An 18349-nucleotide genomic window follows, 5' to 3' on the forward strand; every position below is an offset into this window, starting at 1 on the left:
AGTCCCCTTAAAGCTAGAAACTCCAAACGGACGGCAAATCTCATCATGCTTTCTTTTTGACCCTTTATATCCTGACGACACTTGAAAGTATCGCTCATATGTTTTTCTTCCTCTGTCTTATGCTTCTAAGTAGCAGCTTAAAACTTAATTATTGAATTAAATCGTAATCACAAAATTTATCTTTCTATTTGTTATGTTACGCTCATAATAATACGCCAGAGGCGTATTTAATTACGCAAAAATTTAGTATAATCTTAGACCATAAGTTAGTTTTAAATTAATTCAGGATTTAAAGGGTCAGGTAACGCGACAACGTAACGCAGCGCAATTCTTTCCACCGATATCGTGCCGCGACGGCGTGCGTTAAACCGTGCAGTCTTTGCGAATAAATCTGGAGAGCCAGGCCGAGACAAAGCGTGAAAAAAAAAAAAAATGGGAACAGAAAGAAACCTTTCGCGCGCACGACTTTCGCGTTTGCACGCCAACGGGATACCATGAAAAATATGCGCAAGAAGCTTCCTGAAACGGACTGTGAGCGGGTAATTGCTCAAATATGGTAGTCTCACGCCTCTGAGACTCCGAGCCTAACGGATCGGCACGAGGTAACGGAGGCTGTTGTGTCGTCGAGGAATCCTAAAGCGCCATTGCTCGAGGCTTAATGCAAGCTTTACACCGCATAGTCAGTTTTATAGTTACGACGTGCGTACACGCGCACCTCGTCGAGCTTGATCTATCGTTCGCGCGCGAGCCGCGGATGCCGACAGGCGGAGAGCGTGTTCCCGAGGAAAAACTAATATATAATTACACGAGTTCTCTCTCTCTCTCTCTCTCTCTCTCTCTCTCTCTCTCTTTTTTCTCGAGAAAAAGAGAGAGACGCGCTTTTTACGGCGGTGACTCGGTGATTATTAAATTACGACACGCCGCACGTGCGGTAGCTTCATGCAACCGCGCGCAGTCGTACGTTCACCTCTCGCGTGTCGTCCATTCAAAAGCGCCGGTCGAGCACGCGACGTAAAAATGGAAGCGGATGATCCATTTGGGGAACAAACTAGCGGATTATAACGCGAGCGAGATTAGTCGGGGACCCAGTGGCGGCTCTCTCCTGATCTCTCCTTCTCTCTCTCTCTCTCTCTCTCCGTCGTCAACTTTGTCGGGCGACATCGCGTAATCTTCACGGCCACGTTATCGCACCGTATTCTCGCTCCGCTGCGACATATCAGTTGACACCGTAATCCCACGAGAGAATAAAGTATTCCTCGGAAAAAACGTGCATTATTGGAGCGATCGCCGACAAACATTATCATAGGCGATTCACGCGAGTTGGGTAGTCTATTCCGGCCGCCTATCGAACTAAGCCTAAGCACGCTACTCTTCACCTCTCTCTCTCTCTCTCGCAATAACGAGTTCTTGCAATACCGTCCCTCAAATACGGTAGACGGAAATCGTGAACGTTATTCGCTGAGAAATAACGTCGCCATGTACGCGAGCAATAACGTTCACGATCAACGTTTAGCGTGATCTGAGAGATCGGTATTGCAAAAACTGCCCGGTGCCCCCGATTGTCGCAACGTTGAAACAACGTTATTCACGCGACGTGTTCACCGACGAAAACGAAACTTGGAATCGAAAGGAGACATAATACTTCACGTTCGCCGCGCCGCGCCGCGCGTCCAGCAGGACGGAGCAGCGCTTTTTTTTTTTTCCACGACGGTGTCTCGTCGTTGCACGCATTTCCTGTGCATCACATCCGCGCGCAGCGACACAACGACGCTGTCGTGAAAAGTCACACGACAGATTGCAGGTCGAGGTAGGCAGCGAACGAGCACCGCGGCGACGACGCGGTGATCGATCTCGTCGCGCCAGGCCGCGCCGCGCTGCGCCGCGCCGCGTCGAGCGTCGCTCGGCGCGCGTTACATTCGGACCGGCAGGATCCGAAACGAAGGATACCAGCGGCGCGCGGTCGCCGCCAACGAAAGCCGGTCCTGGGTACGCCGAGAAGAATGCTCCGAGCAGGACTCGAGCGGCGTGCGCTCTCGACCCCCCTCCCCCGTCCCTGGCCAGTGCCCTTCCCGGCGGCCTTCCTTTCCCGCCCGCGCTCGGCCATCGTACGACCCAGCCTGACGACGACGTACCTGACACTCGCGCGATCGATTCCCTATAGACGACGACGCCGCCGCCGCCGAGCCGCCGCCGAGTCGCCGGCGTTTCACACTTCACTCGCATTCCTCGCGGAAACGAGTGCTCTCGAGGACGAGAACGGGGCGAGAGCACTCTGGCGACTCGCTGTGGAGAGGCCGTGCGCAAAAGTCGAAACGGGGAAACCTTAAGCTGTCTGTGGGAAACTCGTATTAACGAGCGCGCTCGGATCGATGGGAGGCTCGCTCTCTTCTCTTTCTCTCTTTCCGCCAGCGTTCGGCAGCTCGTAACTCACACTCGTGAGATTTCGCGAGACAATTCTCCTCCTTCTGCGATCTTCCTCTGTTATCATCGGCGAGCGAGCGAGCGAGCGAGCGATCGTATCGCCGGGGCGTATCGGGCGTCGATCATCGCTAGGTCGAATTACGTGATATTATCGCGAGGCACTTGGCCATCGAGGGAGAAAGAGAGCGGGCCGACGGGAGGGAAGGAGAGGACGACGGAGGAAGATCGCGCTGGAGAGAACGAGGGAGCGCTGTGGAAGCGCTCCCGACGAGCGAATCTCGCTCGCGACGGGAAGACGACACCGCGGCGGAAGAAAGAGGAAGAGAAAAGGAGAACGTGGAATCTCTCCTTCTCCCTCCCTCCCTCATTCTCTCTCTCTCTCTCTCCTCCCTGTCTTTCGTTCTGTCGGTTCACTCACTTCCTCGCGACGCATCACTTCCACCTGCAGCCGCCTCTGATACTCTTCGCACTCGTCCTTGTACTTCTCCATCTCCTCCTTCGTCTGCCTCATCTTCTTCTTGAGGACGTCGAGGAGGGTGCCCTGCACTTGCGCCGACATGCTGGCCAGTAGAGGACCCCGCGCGTATCACGTTAAAACGTGCCGCGAATCCGGCTATTCCGCGACGGCGAGACTGCCCGAGAGAGAGAGAACACCGACGTATGCGCGCGCGCGCACTCACTCGCTCCAAGCACGGACGACGACGACGGCAACGAGAACGAGAACGAGCACGAGCACAAGCACGGCGACGGCGAGGTGAGCCGGCTAGCGGAATTTCACACAGTGGAGTTCCCACGCGGATGCACGCCAGTCGACGGACGTGTGATACTCGCGGCGATGGCCGGTGCGGACACGAAGATGCGATATCGGTGCGATGTGCTGCGAGAGACCGGGTGTGCGCGTGCGAGAGACGGAAAGAGAGGGATTCGCTGAGACACCGAAGCTGTCGTGCACTGACGACCACTGGCTGCTGCTGCTGCTGCTGCTACTCCTGCCGCCGCTGTTGACCGAAGCGCAAGATGGCCGCCACCGGCGGCGGCGCGCGTGCGCGCCGCGTCCTTCTGTCGCGTCAAGTAGTCCCTCCGGCGCGGCGGCCCTTCCGCGAGGTCGGCCGAGCCGACCGGTCGACGTTTTTTTTCCCAGACGTTGCCCGCCGACGCCACGGCGGCCCAGACTCGAGAGGAAACGCGCGACCACGAGCGTTCCGCGCGTACGGCGGCTACGGCGATCGGACATTGGAGAGACAGAGAGCGAGAGCCACGCCTGGGCCACGTAAACGAGAAAGAGAGAGCATGCTCGCGTTCGCAAGCGCTGTGAGCGCGCACGTTTGCCGTCGCTGCCGTCGTAGTCATCATCATTATCGTCGTCGTTGTCGTCGTCGTCGTCGCCGTCGTCGTCGACGAACGAATCGACAAACCAACCCAAGCGAACGACCACCAATCGACCGACCGACCGGCCGACCGCGGCACGAATCGCGAGGCGCGCGCACACGCGCGCCCGAGTATCGCTACGCCGATCGACGTGTCGCCGCGCGCAAAGCCCCGGAAATACCGCGCCCGTCACGAGCGCGCCCAACCGTTCGAATCGCCGGGCAAGCCGACTACAATTCGTACGTTGTTTCCAGGCGTTCTCCCCGCGTCCGCCCCCTTCGTTATTTCTCTCTTCTGTGTGCGCGCTTCCCTCGGAAGCGGACTCCTCGTCCTGCGAGCGGCGCTTCTTTTGCAACGGGACGACGAAACGCGTTGCGCGTGGGATCGATAATTGGCGGCAAGTAATTGTTGACCGGTCCGGTCGGTTTTTTTTTCTCCGCTGGAATCCTCCCGACGTCCTCCCGTGGTCATTGTCCTCGAGGGAGCTTGATTTTAATAAATCACGGCGCTTTCGTCCGCGCGATGATGAAATCGTCACCTCACCTTTGGCTCTCTTTGTGTAATCGAACTTTGCTTTGGTATATATCGTGAGTTATCGCTTACTACTTGTCACCGTGTATTTTTAGTCATCGTGTCTTGGTGATCGTGTGAACTTGGTGATTCTCGAATTAGAGAAGAAGCTTTCAATTCGAGGAGGAAGGCGACTCCGCTCTGTTGCAAAACTCGAAAATTGGCAACAATTCCGTCCCGAGGTGGACTCGCATTGTGTCCGCCTAAGAGATCCGATCTCAGCGCCCCTCGCGGCGGACTCGGCAAGCACGCGCATCTCGCACGTCGCGCGGCCTTGGAAGCGGGAAATTTAAACGTCCGAGAAGGAGGTTGTCACGTCGTCGCTCGCACGAGATATTGACACGTGCAGCATTGCGATGTCTCTTATAAAGCGGCTCTCTCTCTCTCTCTCTCTCTCTCTCTCTCTTTCGCGGAGCTATTTATGGGTTATATATGGGTCTTTAGAAATGACGGCACTTTAGCAATGCCGTCCGTCGAGCGACGCACAATCGCGGTTTATAGGTTGCGTCGCGACCTCGCGTTTGACATTTTCAATGAGCGCGACGGTTCGCTTTCGTGTCAATCGTTGGAAAGCGACATTAACATATTCGTTTTCGCGGGATGCTCGATGCACAAACGCGGCCAATGTGCATCCGATCAGTCGAATGTCGTGTGCACAATACTCGCGTGCTATCGTTCTCTCATCCCATCGGGGGCACAAATGATGGACAGAGCGAGAGCACCGACGGAACGGCTACTGACTGGCAGCTAGCTAGATAATTCCCAAGGTCAGCCTCGAGTCGCGTGTTACGATCTTGCGAAACGCAACGATGACTAGATGAGAGATAATGCATGTTCGCATGTATCGAGAGAGTTACATACTCGGACTCGCACGGAAAAAAAAATGGAGCCACCGGAATGGAGCGCGCAAATATATTCGATAACGAGAATCCCTCCTTCGGCTTCCCTCAGCGTTTTCTCTCATCAGCGAACGAGTGTCACGATCATCATCGTCGTCGTCACATAGGGGAGCAATTTTTTCAGCAAAGTTCAACGGAAGCACGCGAGGTAACTCAGCGACTCGCGCACATTGATCTCCCCGAAGACGCTCGCGAACAAGTCGTTGTCGCGGAAAGTAACAAGCAACAGCTGCGAGCTTCTCGAATCGAAGCCGACACGAGCGTCCTCGAGAGCGAGGTCTGCTCCATCGGGCGGTATTCCGCTTGGCGGCGGTCCAACTCCGTTGGGAAACCGCCCGCGGCCGTTCTCTTTCTCGCGGATATTCTCCGCTACATGCCCGCGGCTGCATTTTTCCCTCCTTTCCGCTGCTCCGAGCGCATAAAAAGAGCCGCGTGAAGACGCGGCCGACAGACACCTCGCGAGGGACGCTCGGCCGTCGCGTCTCGGCGGGGGAACATCGTCCGCAGCCGCGATCGCCGATCGATCGCGCGCGTATCGACCGATAAGACGACGGCGAGAACAACGACGAGACGTGGCTGCCGAGAGAGGCCGAGTTGAGCGAAATTAGCACGCGCTCCGAATTCCCGCGGCAGACGTGGGCGTTTCGTAAGGAAGCCACTCCGCGGAGACGCGGCTCGATCTCGTGGTCGTTCTCGAGGGATCCCTTCGCGCATTGTTCGACGTCAGCCTTCGCGTCGGTCTCGCCGAAAGCAGACTCGCGACAGCTGACATAACGCAGGCGATCGAGAGATGGAAGAAAGCTCCCCGCGCGCGCGCGCGCGAATTCTCGCGCCGCCGATACTCCGAATTCGTCGGCGCGTGGGCGGTTTGCATCGCGCATAAACGCGCGTCGCAGGGAGCAGCGCTTACGCAACTCCCGCGCTCCCGCGTATTCCCGAATAGACCGAATAAAAGGCTCTCGCTGGATCACGGCCGTCGTGTATTTTTAGAACGTTGACGAGCCGGATCCGCGCGCGCGCGCGCGCGCCGCCTGCGCCGAGCGTTCTCGGCGAGAGACGCCGGCTGTTGCTGCGAAGGGATGAGGCCCCGAAAAAGGAACGGCCCATCGCGGGCGAAATTCCATTGTCCGTTCACGACGGCTGGCCGAGGTAGGACGGCGATCGAGCGCGAGAAAGACGGCGAGTCCGCATCTGCGGGATTTGGAATTCCTCGCGGAATTCGCCGCAAGCGAGGGAGATGCGTTTCTCCTGTACGGTTCCTTGAACTGTTGACGTTGCGGTCGCAGGACGAGTACTCGCAGGATTTTGCAGTGGTGCGTGGCGCTTCGTTGAGAACGAGAGAGAGAGAGAGAGAGAGAGAGAGAGAGAAAGCGAAATGTCGCGAGGAACATCCCGACGCAATTCGGCAGACGAAACTCGACGCGGTGGAATTGCGCAAACATCGTTACGCGGAGTAAACGGAGGCAGATATTTTTATTTGCTCCCGCTCTGTTATCACCTCCTTTCTCCGCGCGAAACTGGTCTTTAATGCATTCACGCCGGGCGGCGTCTTGCGATTTAATACACCGCCGCGCGATATATTCCGTCATTAACGAGCGGTTAACAAGCTCCAACGTGCAGCAGACGTTGACGCAAGCGTGAGAGATATTTTGGCGCGGGTTTATTTTCAATTGCGGCTATTATTAGGCACTTTATGCCGCGCCTCCCGCGGAGTTGGGAATAGACGAGATCGGATCGTCGTTCGAAAACTTCGGCGACGATCGGTTGACGAACGCGAGCGCGACGCGTGCCCTGAAGAGGAAGACGAAAATCCGCGAGGGCGGGGGGGGGGAAGAGGAACGGGATTCACGACGGCCGACGTCGCGCGCGATTCATTATTATTCGCGGCGCGCGGCGTATTCCCTCTTCCCTCCCCCCACCCCCTCCCGCCGAATCTTTCGCGAACGATGATTAATGAGGCGCGGATCGCGACATGACGTTCGCTCGCTCGGGGGAAAAGAAAGTACGGCACGGCACGGCACGGCACGGCGACGCGGAGGAACGAGCGATGTCCTGTTCGATTTGAAATTCATCGCGCGTGATGTATCGGCCGACGACTGAGGGGAATCAATTAACGTCATGTGCTCCAAGGAGTAACAATCGACGAAGCGCGCCGCGCTGAATGACGCGGCTGTCGACTTTCACTGCGGCGGAAAAGAATCCGGAGAAACGGCCGATAAATTTGCGGACTGTGACGAGCCAAATTTGGGAAGCCGATGACTGCGCGATGGTATCCAATGCGAACGCGCAACGACGTCTCTTGAACTTTCGTCTCCGAGGCTGAACAAGACTCGGTGAATGGACTCGTAGAGCTCGTTGGACACAAAAGAAGCGTGTACACGTTTTGATCGCGTAGGAAGAGTTTCTGCCAGACTTTTTCCAACTTAAGAAACGTTACCGGAAGGCCCGAATCCTCCGAGTCACTCGTTCTTTTCACTGTGTGTGTGAGTAGCTACCAAGATACATCCCTTTAAAGCGTTGCAGCGTTTTACCCGTCATTATGCCGCGAGTTGTCACCGTTCCAAACATACCGTTCGTGTTGTTCTTCTTTGTCTGTACGAAAGGTTAGTTTCTTCCTGAGAATATTCCTCGAAGCTTTCACCTTACTAGAGATTGATGGGTCGTGTAGTGAAACTTGCAAGCGGCTATTTGAACAAGTCATTCAAGCTCCAGAGAGAGAGAGAGAGAGAGAGAGAGAGAGAGAGAGAGAGAGAGAGAGAGAGAGAGAGAGAGAGAGAGAGAGAGAGAGAGAGCCTTGCGTAGGGATGTTGCTAATCTTTTTGGGAACCGACACATGTGTGTAACCCTTCCTATATCATTATTCACACAGCACGACGTTCGTTTGGCGTTCACGCTCCGAACGGGAAATTCTACAAAATCTCGAAAAGCATCGGTATTGTTTCCGAGTCGGCAGCCGCCGTAGGCGACGTGGCTCACTCGCTGCGCGCCGACACAATAGTGCACCTTCCGTGCGTAACCCATTGTCCCAGTTCAGTAACCCCGATAATAAATGCAGCTTGTAAAGAGCGGGAGGCTTGTAAAAAAGTTGACCTTCGCAGGGGATATATCTCTTTGGACTTTCACCCGTAGGGTTTCTCGCACTCTGGAAAAAGATTTTTTTACTCTTAACCTTTTTTTATTCTTAACATTTTCGCTCATTTTCCCGGATGGAAAAAGAGAAAGAACTCCATATTAGTATTAACTGAATTTCTCGAGCTGACCGGAGATGAATTATCGCAACGGAATTTCCTCGAAGAGAAATGTGCAGACGGTAACATTCGGAGATATTTCACGTTACCGAAGTTTCGTCGGAGTCCTTCTCGCGCGATATATCCTGCTGATTGGAAGAGTACTCGCTCGAGAATATCCGAGTACTTTCGACACAGATTCAGATCGCAGGCGGTGATGTGAATGAATCGGGATGTGTGACGGACCGAGTAATCCCTAGCCGAGTAACCCCGATTAGTCGTTGTCAAGCCAGCTTACGACTGAGATAGCCCACCACCAGGTGCGACAGATCGCTCGCTCTGTTATCCGCGCCGGCGAGACGCTAATTACCGTGCCGATCACGGCCGCGACAACGCGCGGTAAAGCGCGGTCGATTGAATTCCAGATCGTTCATCGCGGGGGAATTAGCATTCGCCTTCTCTCGCCTTTCGCTCGTTAACGTTCTGCATTAACAGACGTAGCGAGGGGGAGAGAGAGAGAGAAGAGACCGACGGATAGGAAGAAAGAGCGAGATCCGCGAGACGATACGACGTCGCTCGGGACTTTCGTTTTTCCAGCGCTCTCGATCGCGCACGCGGCGAGTCGGCCGATCGCCGACGGTGAAGGAGGAAATTAACGACAACGATCCGCGCGGTGATGCGCGGATAATCGATCCTAATGAGGTCTCGGAGATAGCCGAGACCGCGCGTTCCACGCGCGGCGATTCCCGGCTACCGCAAAGCAGTCCTCGCGAACGTCGTCGTATCTCCCGCGAGTCACGAAAAGTCAAGCTCGCGCGAATTGAATTGCAAATAACGCCCACCACTCGGACGAGGCACCACGTCGAGGCGTGATACGACTGCAGTGCGAAGTCCGTTCGTTTATTCCGAGTCGCTCCGCGAGTCTAATATCGCAAGTCGACGGGAAAGTTTCCGCGGCAGGGCAAAGAACGCGGCTGCTCTCAGCCGAAATTGTTATCTCCGCGGCGCGAAGCCGCTATCGGGAACCCCGTGGACCTCTTGACCGCGGCCGGCGGCCGCTTCAAGGTCGCCCGACGACCCTGAAACTGGCCGTGTTTACCTACCTACCTACCCCCTCGTCCCCACGGACCATGCAATCGCGATATCGTCATCGGATCATGCGCGCGCGCGCGCGCGCGCGTTATACTGACCCGCTTCAGTTGATTGTTCGTGATATTCTGCAGTTCGTTCTTTATCAGACTGAACTTCATCATGGTGTCGCTGGAGAAGATGGAGCAGCCGAAGGCGAGCCCGGGGTAATCGGCGCATCTCTTCCGTCTGCGAGCTTCTCGCTCTGCCTGGACCTCGGCACGCTCGCTGGGACACCGTAACTTGGCCAACTCTTCTAGTTCGGGGTCCTCCTCGACGTTGGCGGACTCGTCGTCGGAGTTCCCGTCGCCGCGAGCCCTCGCGACCGCGTGCTCAGGCTCGGGCGAGGTGTCCTTCCTCGACGGGCTATCGGGAGCGTCTCTCTGTCTCTGGGGACTCCTCTCGCTCGGACTCTTCGTCTTCGTCTCGACGCGCTCGACGTCTTTACCCTCGCCGGCCGCAGGAAGCACGTCCGGGCTACACTGCGCGAGCCTCTGCTGGACGTTCTTCTTGTTCTCTTTCTCACCGTCGTCGTCTCGCCCGACGACGTGGACTCTCGAGTCTTTGGTCTCGACGACGGCGTCGTCGATGCTCCTCGTTACCTCGGCGGCACATGGCCTCACGATACCCCGGACAGCGCCGAGGACGGGCCGCGGTAAGGGCGCGCGGGTGACCGCCGTGAGGTAGGTGCCGGTAATAACCGTGCAGGGAGCTTCGGTCACCCTGGCGAGGGAAGACGTCTTCTCAGCGGCAGCGTCGCCGGTGACCCCGGCAACGCTGCTGCTGTCCTTGTCGGTGCAACCAGCAGGGCCACACTGCGCGGGTCCTCTGCTGGAGGCGTCGAGACGTCGGCGCGTGGTGTGTCGCGGGTGATGCTGGTGCCCGCGACGTTTCGTCGTGACCGCGAGCGGCCGGTCCATGTTGTGTCCCCAGCTGTTGTCACTGTGTCTATCTCTCTCTCTCTCTCTCTCTCTCTCTCTCTCTCTCCCGCCCGCTCGCTCGCTCGCTCGTCGTCGACCTAACCTCCGACGCACGTCGTCCGATGCAGCCCGTGCGATACGCACCGCTCTACTACTATCACTGCACCAGGTACTCCGCCATCTTGTCTGTCACCGATCATAGAGCACGTTTCTCTCTCTCTCTCTCTCCCCGCGCGTCGCACGCGAATGTCGTACACAGTGTACCGGTTCTCTCTCTGGTACCGTCACGCACACGATGCGCGCTGTGCGCCTGTGTGTTGGTGTAGCGAGATACTGCCTGCGTGCACTGCGGCTGCCTGTCCGTTCGTCTGTCTCGCTCGCTCGCTCGCTCGCTCGCTCGAGCGGACGCCGCGCTGGAGCATCGTCCCCCTCCACGCGGCGCACGGTTAGCCAACGCGAGCGGAGAGGGGGAAAAAGCCGAAGATTCCCGAACGACGACGCGGAAGCGACGAGCACCGCCGACGAACTGCTCGCGCGGAGGTGAAGTGGAGGCGCGCGCGCGCTTGAGTCGCGAAGGTCGCGCTTGCGCGAGCGAGTGGCGCCATCTGTCGGCCGGCACGTCGTCGCGACGCGCGCTGTCGGTAATCTGAGCCGCCATTGAGGCGGCGTTCTCGCGCCCAGAAGATCAAGAGGTCCCCGGTGTAACGCTCGTTTGCGTTTGGTATGCGGCTGTTTCGGCTGTCCGAGATGCTTGCCGACGTGCAGATCAGATTCGCCGGGCGGTAAGTATATCGCGACAAAGTTTGCAAAGTACTTTGGAAGAAAGACAGAGCTTCGAGCCGCGCGTTACCGGTCATGTCGTGTTTCTTCGTGCGTTTCCGTTACACGAACGAACATGGAAGACGAGAACGCGTCTGTCGGCGGTTTGAACGGATCTGCCGAACTTGATCGATTTATCGGGGGGTACTCGTTGTATCTTTGGTCCTGCGAAAGCGAGCGACCAATTCCTGATCGTGGATAGTCTATTTCGCGAGGTAAGAACGCTCGAACGCGAGAAGGTTAGGCGACGAGAAATTGGCGGTTTTAATGGCGTCGGCTTCGCCGAAGGCGTTTCGTTTCTCGATTTTTAACGTGCTCATTGAATCAATAGTCCGACGAAGGCGGCTAAAGTCTTGCTTGCGAAAGGTCTACTTCGGCAAGTGGGAACGTTGGAATGCAAATATTTGCGCCTCGACGTCGAGATCGGCAGTTTCGAACACTCGGCGAATAAAATTCGTTTGCCACTTGACCGCGTTGTAAGCAGCGATACCTCTCTATCGCTATCTGCTAAAAGTAATGCACGTTTCACTTACATTCTGCAGAGCCTTGTCCTTCTCCTCCAGTTTCGCGTTGACCTGCATGAGGGCTTCCTGAGTTTGGTCAAGCTCGTTCTCGATGGTCTGGATCTTCTTCTGCAGGGCGCGAGCCTCTTCCTCAGCCTGCGTAAGTCACAGTATATATTTCATCACATTTCCAAATACTCGTATACTTAGAAGGTAATTACCAACAACACATTGCATCAATTGTTTTTACATTATCGCGTTATCATCGAATATTTGTGCATCTTTTCGCATCGCGTTTCTCACGAGTCACGAATCCGAATCTCACAGCGAAACTCGATAAAACATACGACTCCTTTCGCGAATCTTTTCTTATATGGTACTACTCGCCTTTTCAGCTCGCGCGTTCGCGTCGCGAGCTTGCTGTTCGCAGAGCAACGCGCGATCCATCGCGTTGTCCTTCTCCAGCTTCATTCCCTGCATCTTCTTCTTGATCGCGTCCATGGTGGCGTTTGTATCTCCTCACTCGTCCACTAGAAGGAAATCTACGGCAGCAAACGAGAGAGCACACGATTAACCACGCTGAGCTTCGGAAAGTCGTCGACGCGGCTGTCGCGAGAATCGCGCGACTTTTCGCTAATAGGGTTAACGAAATAGAATAGAATAGAATAGAATAGAATAGAATAGAATAGAATGCCAGATAGAATCCAGCGTTGGAAACGCAATAGAATGCTGCGGCGTTTCTCAACGACGCGAGTATGCCCATCGATCGCGAGTGAGACGCGAGAATCGATAACGCGTGGTACTTCCTGGCGATAAGGCGGCCGTCAGTTGCGTCACGCTACGCACGGTAACGCGAGAGAAACAATATGATATTTTGTTATTGAGTGATAACAAACTACAATCCGGCGACGATCACGGATGATGATTCATCGCCGAGAAAAGCAGAGCTCACGCGTCGGGATCAAGTTCACCGAATGGTGCGAAGCCGTTCGTACAATTAACGTCACAGATTTCTTCCTCCCCGTTCGTCTTTCATCGCTCCTTCATGCTCCCAACCGAATCCCGACGCGATCAGCAATTAATCATGCTCCGTTCTTTTCTTCCGTAGCCGACGATTTTCCACGCTGGAACATGCGGCAACAACCTCCTCCTCCGCGCCTTCTTCTGCTCGCAACAATATCGACCTACCTGCGGATGCGTCGCGATCGTTCGCGCGATCGCGCCGGTTCGTTGCGTTATCCTTACTCATTATACGACGTCGCTTCAAGGACGAGGAGCAAAGGAGCGAGGGAAGAAGCGCACGCACGTATCCGCGGAAGTAAGACGGCCGGTGTTCTCGAAAATGGAGAAAATTTTCAGGTTGCTCTCTCTCTCTCTCTCTCTCTCTCTCTCTCTCTCTCTCTCTCTCTCTCTCTCTCTCTCTCTCTCTCTTTCTCTCTCTCGATTCTAGCCCGTCCGTCGAATTCGCCACTCGGGCGGTGCACAGGTGTATAATTAGCGTGCGGCCGGATATCCTATTTATAGAGCCGGGCTTCTCGCTGAGGAAGGCCCGGGCCATGAACGCGCGATATCACAAACGTTTGCTCTCCGCCGGTCTCGTGACGTCACGGCGCGCAGGTATGCGACGTTCGTGCACGGGGAGCAAAAATCCCCCGCGAGACTGCATCCGCGGTTGATACGGCCGTTCTCGGCCGACCGGCTGAGAAACGGCGTTCCTACGATCGAAAGGACGAAGACGCGCCAGGGACGCGCGCGCGCTCCTCGCGACGAGGTCGTTTCGCGAGCAGCCGCGACTACAACTTTGGACTGCGAATTCTCTCGCGCGGAGAATCGTCGCGAGTCGAGGAATTCCTGCGTGAGAAACTGGCGCGAAGCGGCCAGGGAGCATTGTTGACGCACATGTGCGAGCGCAAACGGTGCGAGTGAAATTCCTGACGAAGGAACCGCGAACGTTTCTGTCGCAGGTCTCTCGCGGAAGTCTCGTGCCTGCGCCACTGCGACTGCGACTGCACGGGGAAGCTGCATCGCCGCCTAGCCTCTACCTGAGCGAATATGCGCGCGCGATTCCGATGCCAGCTCGCTGGCTGGTAATCAGAGATGCCGGGTAAGCAGGGAACGAAAGCGAAATGGAGCTCGCGGCGATGCTCGGAGGAGCAGCGACGTAGGAGCTGGAGCTGCAAGATTCTGCGAAGACGAATGAGGTATGCGGCGGGATTATAGGTTTCGCAAATATTTTCCGACGTGGAGCTGCCGAGAGGAAGAAATTCGACGAGATGATGCTCGTCGTCTCGACGAGTTGAACGAGCAAGAGAGAGAGAGAGGGAGGGGGAGAGAGAGAGAGAGAGAGAGAGAGAGAGAGAGAGAGAGAGAGATTCCTCTCCGGGGCCTCCTCATCGCCGACAGGACATTCCGCGAATGAAAGTTGCGCGATGGCCGCGATTAATAATGATTAATGAGAACACGAAGAAAAGTGCTCGCGTGTAAGTCGGAAACGAAATCCGGAGGAGGCGGGGGGGGGGGGAGGGGGCGGGGAGCTCGGTGAAATTTGATTTGTCGACACGGCTGTTTCCCGCGACCAAAAACGCGTGTATCGCGACCGACGGTTATTTTTACACGTTCAGAGAGTTGGAGAGAGGGCGGCAAGATTCGTGGCCGCCTGCTGCCTGGCCGAGCCATTTCGGGTTACGCATAGCGGGCATCGCTGATTCCTAAACGCACCAGCCGAGTGACTTAACTCGGCGGGTATCTTGTTACGCCTGGAGGAAGAAGTGATCGCGCGTGTGTCGCGCCGCGTTCGTTATTTTTTTTCAAACTGCCATCGACAGTGTTTACTTTCGCGCTCCGCGAAACGGCCACAGGCGAGCGGAGGAAGAAGACCAAGATGGGATTATCTCGCGTCGTCTTCTCTCTTCTCGCTCTGTCGCGGCGATATTTCTATAGAGAACAATTACCCCTCTCCCTCGGCGCTTCATTCCCAGTGATCCCACAATACGCGTTCTTTTCTTCTTTTTCTTTTCGCGAAACACCGCGCTCTGCGCTTTGAGTCGTCGGTGAACGTCGGCGCCCGTTCTCGAGCGGACGAAACGTGCTCGGCTCGGCGACTTGCGAGAGAATGCGCGGAAGAAATTCGCCTCCCTGTGCCATAAAGACGCGAGATAGCAGGCTCGAACAATGTTGTCGCGGTGGTTACGCGCGGACGCGAAAAAAGATCCTTATGAGTCACTGCATTCCGGAAGGTATCGGCGCTCGCTTCACGCCGCCGCCGCCGCCGCCGCCGCCGCCGCCGCCGGCTCGTCATCGTCATCGTGTGTGTGCGCGCGCGCGCGCGATTGCTTCTGCGAAATTTTTTCGTCCGTTTTTAGCAATTATCTCCGTCGTCGTTCGGAGAATGACAAGCGCGAGTCGTAATAGATCGCGGCACTTTGGCAATCTCCATTCTCGATACTTTTCTCCCTCGCTCCAGCAGAGCGCGATAAAATACATATTAAAATGCCGCGGTTGCGACAACAATTTCTCCGCCAAACGAGCGGCCTCCTTTTATCGCGTTTTTTTGCACTCCATATCGCTCGCCTATATTCGATAATCGCACGCCGGCGATCTCGTTACGCGGCGAGTCTAAAATAAGAACGAAGGTAATCCTACGCGCGAGCGTCCGAGCGACAATTGAGTTACTTCACTTTTTGTCCATAGACACACGTCACTGATTGCTCCTTGATGATTAAGTCGTCCTACCAGATGACGGCGATCATCTGTCCATCGCGCGATCCATCTTAACGAGGTATACGTCGTTGTGGGCGACGTACCGTTGGAAGAAAAATTATTCCTCCACGAAGGAATATTTCCGCGACTTTCGAACTTTCTTGTCTATTTGTTTCTTACTCCTTCTGACACGTTACCGTCTCGACATCAAGCTGGCAATTTTCGATCTATTTTAGAATCAGTCTCAGGCGCTCTCGAGCTTGGAGCTGCTGCTCCAGATACCGTTGGTTACACCGGTTGGTTCGCCTGGTGCGCGACTATTTTTACGTGAAAACAGTTTTAGAAACTCCGATCGGTCGCGACCGGCTCGAGGTCGATCTCCGATGCCGTGTCGTCAATTTAACGTCTAATTGTACGATTTATCGAAGCGACTGCTACAGAGACGACATGCACGCGCACACTTTCTCTTTCTCTCTTTGAAATACGAACGCACAGATACCGGTCCTAATCCTAGAGAGAGAGAGAGAGAGAGAGAGAGAGAGAGAGAGAGAGAGAGAGAGAGAGAGAGAGAGAGAGAGAGAGAGAGAGATGATTCGAGCAACAGTCGCGCATTCCACAACGGAATCGAAGTCGCTCTCCAGCCTACGTGCGCTAAAATCAAATTCCCCCTCGCCGGAGGAGGGAATCGCCTCGCGTCCGTTCTCTCCACGGGTAAGCGACCGCGCACACGCACGATCTCTCGTCGTCCCGTGGAAATTCTTCCCACGGGACCTTTTTAAGCGCGCGGGCGCATCCACGTACGTTGTCAAGTATTAACGATACTTCCTCGTGAGAAGATTTTCCTGGCTGGTCCGTCCTTCACGGGAGCAGTAGCAGCAGCGTTTTCTGTTTATTAGGCGAATTCTGACTCGCGCGCGTATGAAGACGGCAGAGAGCGGCGATATTCGCAAAAGGACCCAATCAACCGCGTCCCGAGAGCGGATCCTTGTACGAGAATAATATCACTTATCGCATTATTTACACGCGACTGCCGCACTCGTTTCCCCACGACGCTTGCCTCTTCTCTTCGTGTTCTCTCTCTCTCTCTCTCTCTTTCTCTTTGAAACTCGCGGGAACGAGCGCGGAACGAGAGAGACACGGCGGTTTCTCCACAACGACGGCGACGGGATGGCTTTCGCGGCAGCGGCGGTGTGGACGTGCCCTCGAGGGCTCGAATCTCTCTCTCTCTCTCTCTCTCTCTCTCTCTCTCTCTCTCTCTCTCTCTCTCACTCTCTCTCTCTCTCTCTCTCTCTCTCTCAGTCAGGACGCCGCATGGGTAAGTACTCAGGCGCAAGTACTCACGTTCGTAATCGTCGTCCGGGATGCGTCCGACCTGCGGGCCAAGTCACGACTGGGCGACGGAGAGGCGCTCGGGCTTCGCTTCGCGCTGCGGCTCCCACCTTCTCGAGCGTGTTCCTCGAGATCGTCGAGGACGACGTAAGCCGCCCGCAATCCCTACCACCGTTCCTCCTCCGTTTCACGCGTATATCCCTCCCGTCCGGATCTGTGAAAACGTATACCGGCCGCCACCCGTGTGGATTATCTTTAGATCGCGGGCTCGCGAACTCGTCGTGCGTACGTACGCGCCTGCGAGTTCTCGAGCCGTTTCGACGATTTTGCGACGGTCAAGAGAGAAGGAGAGAAGGAAAGATACAGAGAGAGAGAGAGGAGGGGGGCAGAGAGAAAGAGGGGAGAAGATTGTTGATTCCCGCCGTCGCGGAGGAGAACGGCGGAGGAAAGCTCTCTCTCTCTCTCTCTCGAAGCCGAGCTTCGAGTGGTCCACTTGGGCGGTCGTTGCGGCGAACCTCGAGCAAAGTCAAAGTCAAGTCGAGGAAACCGCGAAGCGACGCTGGCTACTTACAAGGAAGCGCTCGCGCGCGAAGACCGCTCCTCGTAGCGGTCCCGATGAGCCCGGCGATGCGTTGGAAAGTAGTCCGCGATCGCAGTCGCGTGTTCTCTTCTTTTCTCCTCTCCTCTTTTCGTATTTTGCGGCGCGCGAGAGATGTCCCGCAGTCGCCGCCGAGAGTGTCCTTCCAGCTATATATATTCCATGACGAATTTGGAATCGGCACGACCTCGGGCTCGGTAGCTTCAAGATACGCCGTCGCGTTTATCGTTAAATCGTCATGCGAACTGATATAATGATATTCGGTTATCGTAAGGATTTGATGGCGCCTTAAATTAGCTCTCTGATGATCGAGATCTGGAATTCTGGAGTCGGACAGGAAGCGCGAGCATTCTTTCTCTTACGTTTATTTGCACACGACTCGATGCATCATGTGTTTCATCGACTGACATGAAGCAGGACGTAGGCAGGGATACAGGCAGGGTGACAGAGTAAACAAACAGACTTCTTCGCATTATTCATCACACGAGTGCTTTATTTAACTCTCGTACACCTTATATGGCGAAGAAACCGCATCTTGGCGCGATAAAACGCATAATAATCCGCAATCTCGCGTATCGCTCGGCCGACGGAGATAATCGCGATCGCGATAATGACGCTCGATGACATTTAACTCCGCTTTTGTCTATAAACGGAGCGAGAGAGGCGCGCGCGCGCGCGGTCGATCGGTGGGCGAGGAGCCGCCGAAAAAAGGAAATTCGCACCTTTCGATTTTCGATAAGAAAGCGCTACCGAGGCGATCGGTGGCCGGTAATTTTGGCATCGGGGTCAACATACAGCTCCTCCTCAGCCGATCTCCTTGAGTCCACTCGTGTCACGGTCAATCCCGCGATGACTCGGATATGTTTTT

General features: G+C 55.6%; 1 protein-coding gene across 24 annotated transcripts in view; it reads right to left on the bottom strand.

Moving 5' to 3' along the window:
• Window positions 1-17097, bottom strand: part of Tm1 (tropomyosin 1) — a 42488-nt gene extending 25391 nt beyond the window's left edge. For 5 of the 24 annotated variants that reach the window (XR_003114433.1, XR_003114435.1, XR_003114434.1 and 2 more), the window contains exons 1-3: window positions 16896-17096; window positions 12243-12397; window positions 11886-12011 (exon numbers count right to left, since the gene is read on the bottom strand). Coding sequence is in view for 10 of the 24 variants with exons in the window: in XM_019841317.2 (XP_019696876.1) it covers window positions 11886-12011; window positions 12243-12356 (240 nt within the window). In the remaining 14 variants the exon portion in view is untranslated. Of the gene's footprint in view, window positions 1-2839; window positions 3394-9675; window positions 11037-11885; window positions 12012-12242; window positions 12398-16895 lie in introns of those variants that run through there. The other 19 variants (XR_003114422.1, XR_003114419.1, XR_003114415.1 and 16 more) reach the window with 17 other exon arrangements.
• Between the last annotated feature and the right edge of the window lie 1252 nt (window positions 17098-18349).

Source organism: Harpegnathos saltator, unplaced genomic scaffold (genome assembly GCF_003227715.2).
Source record: "Harpegnathos saltator strain DR-91 unplaced genomic scaffold, Hsal_v8.6 scaffold10, whole genome shotgun sequence".
Classification (NCBI taxonomy): Eukaryota; Metazoa; Arthropoda; class Insecta; order Hymenoptera; family Formicidae; genus Harpegnathos; species Harpegnathos saltator.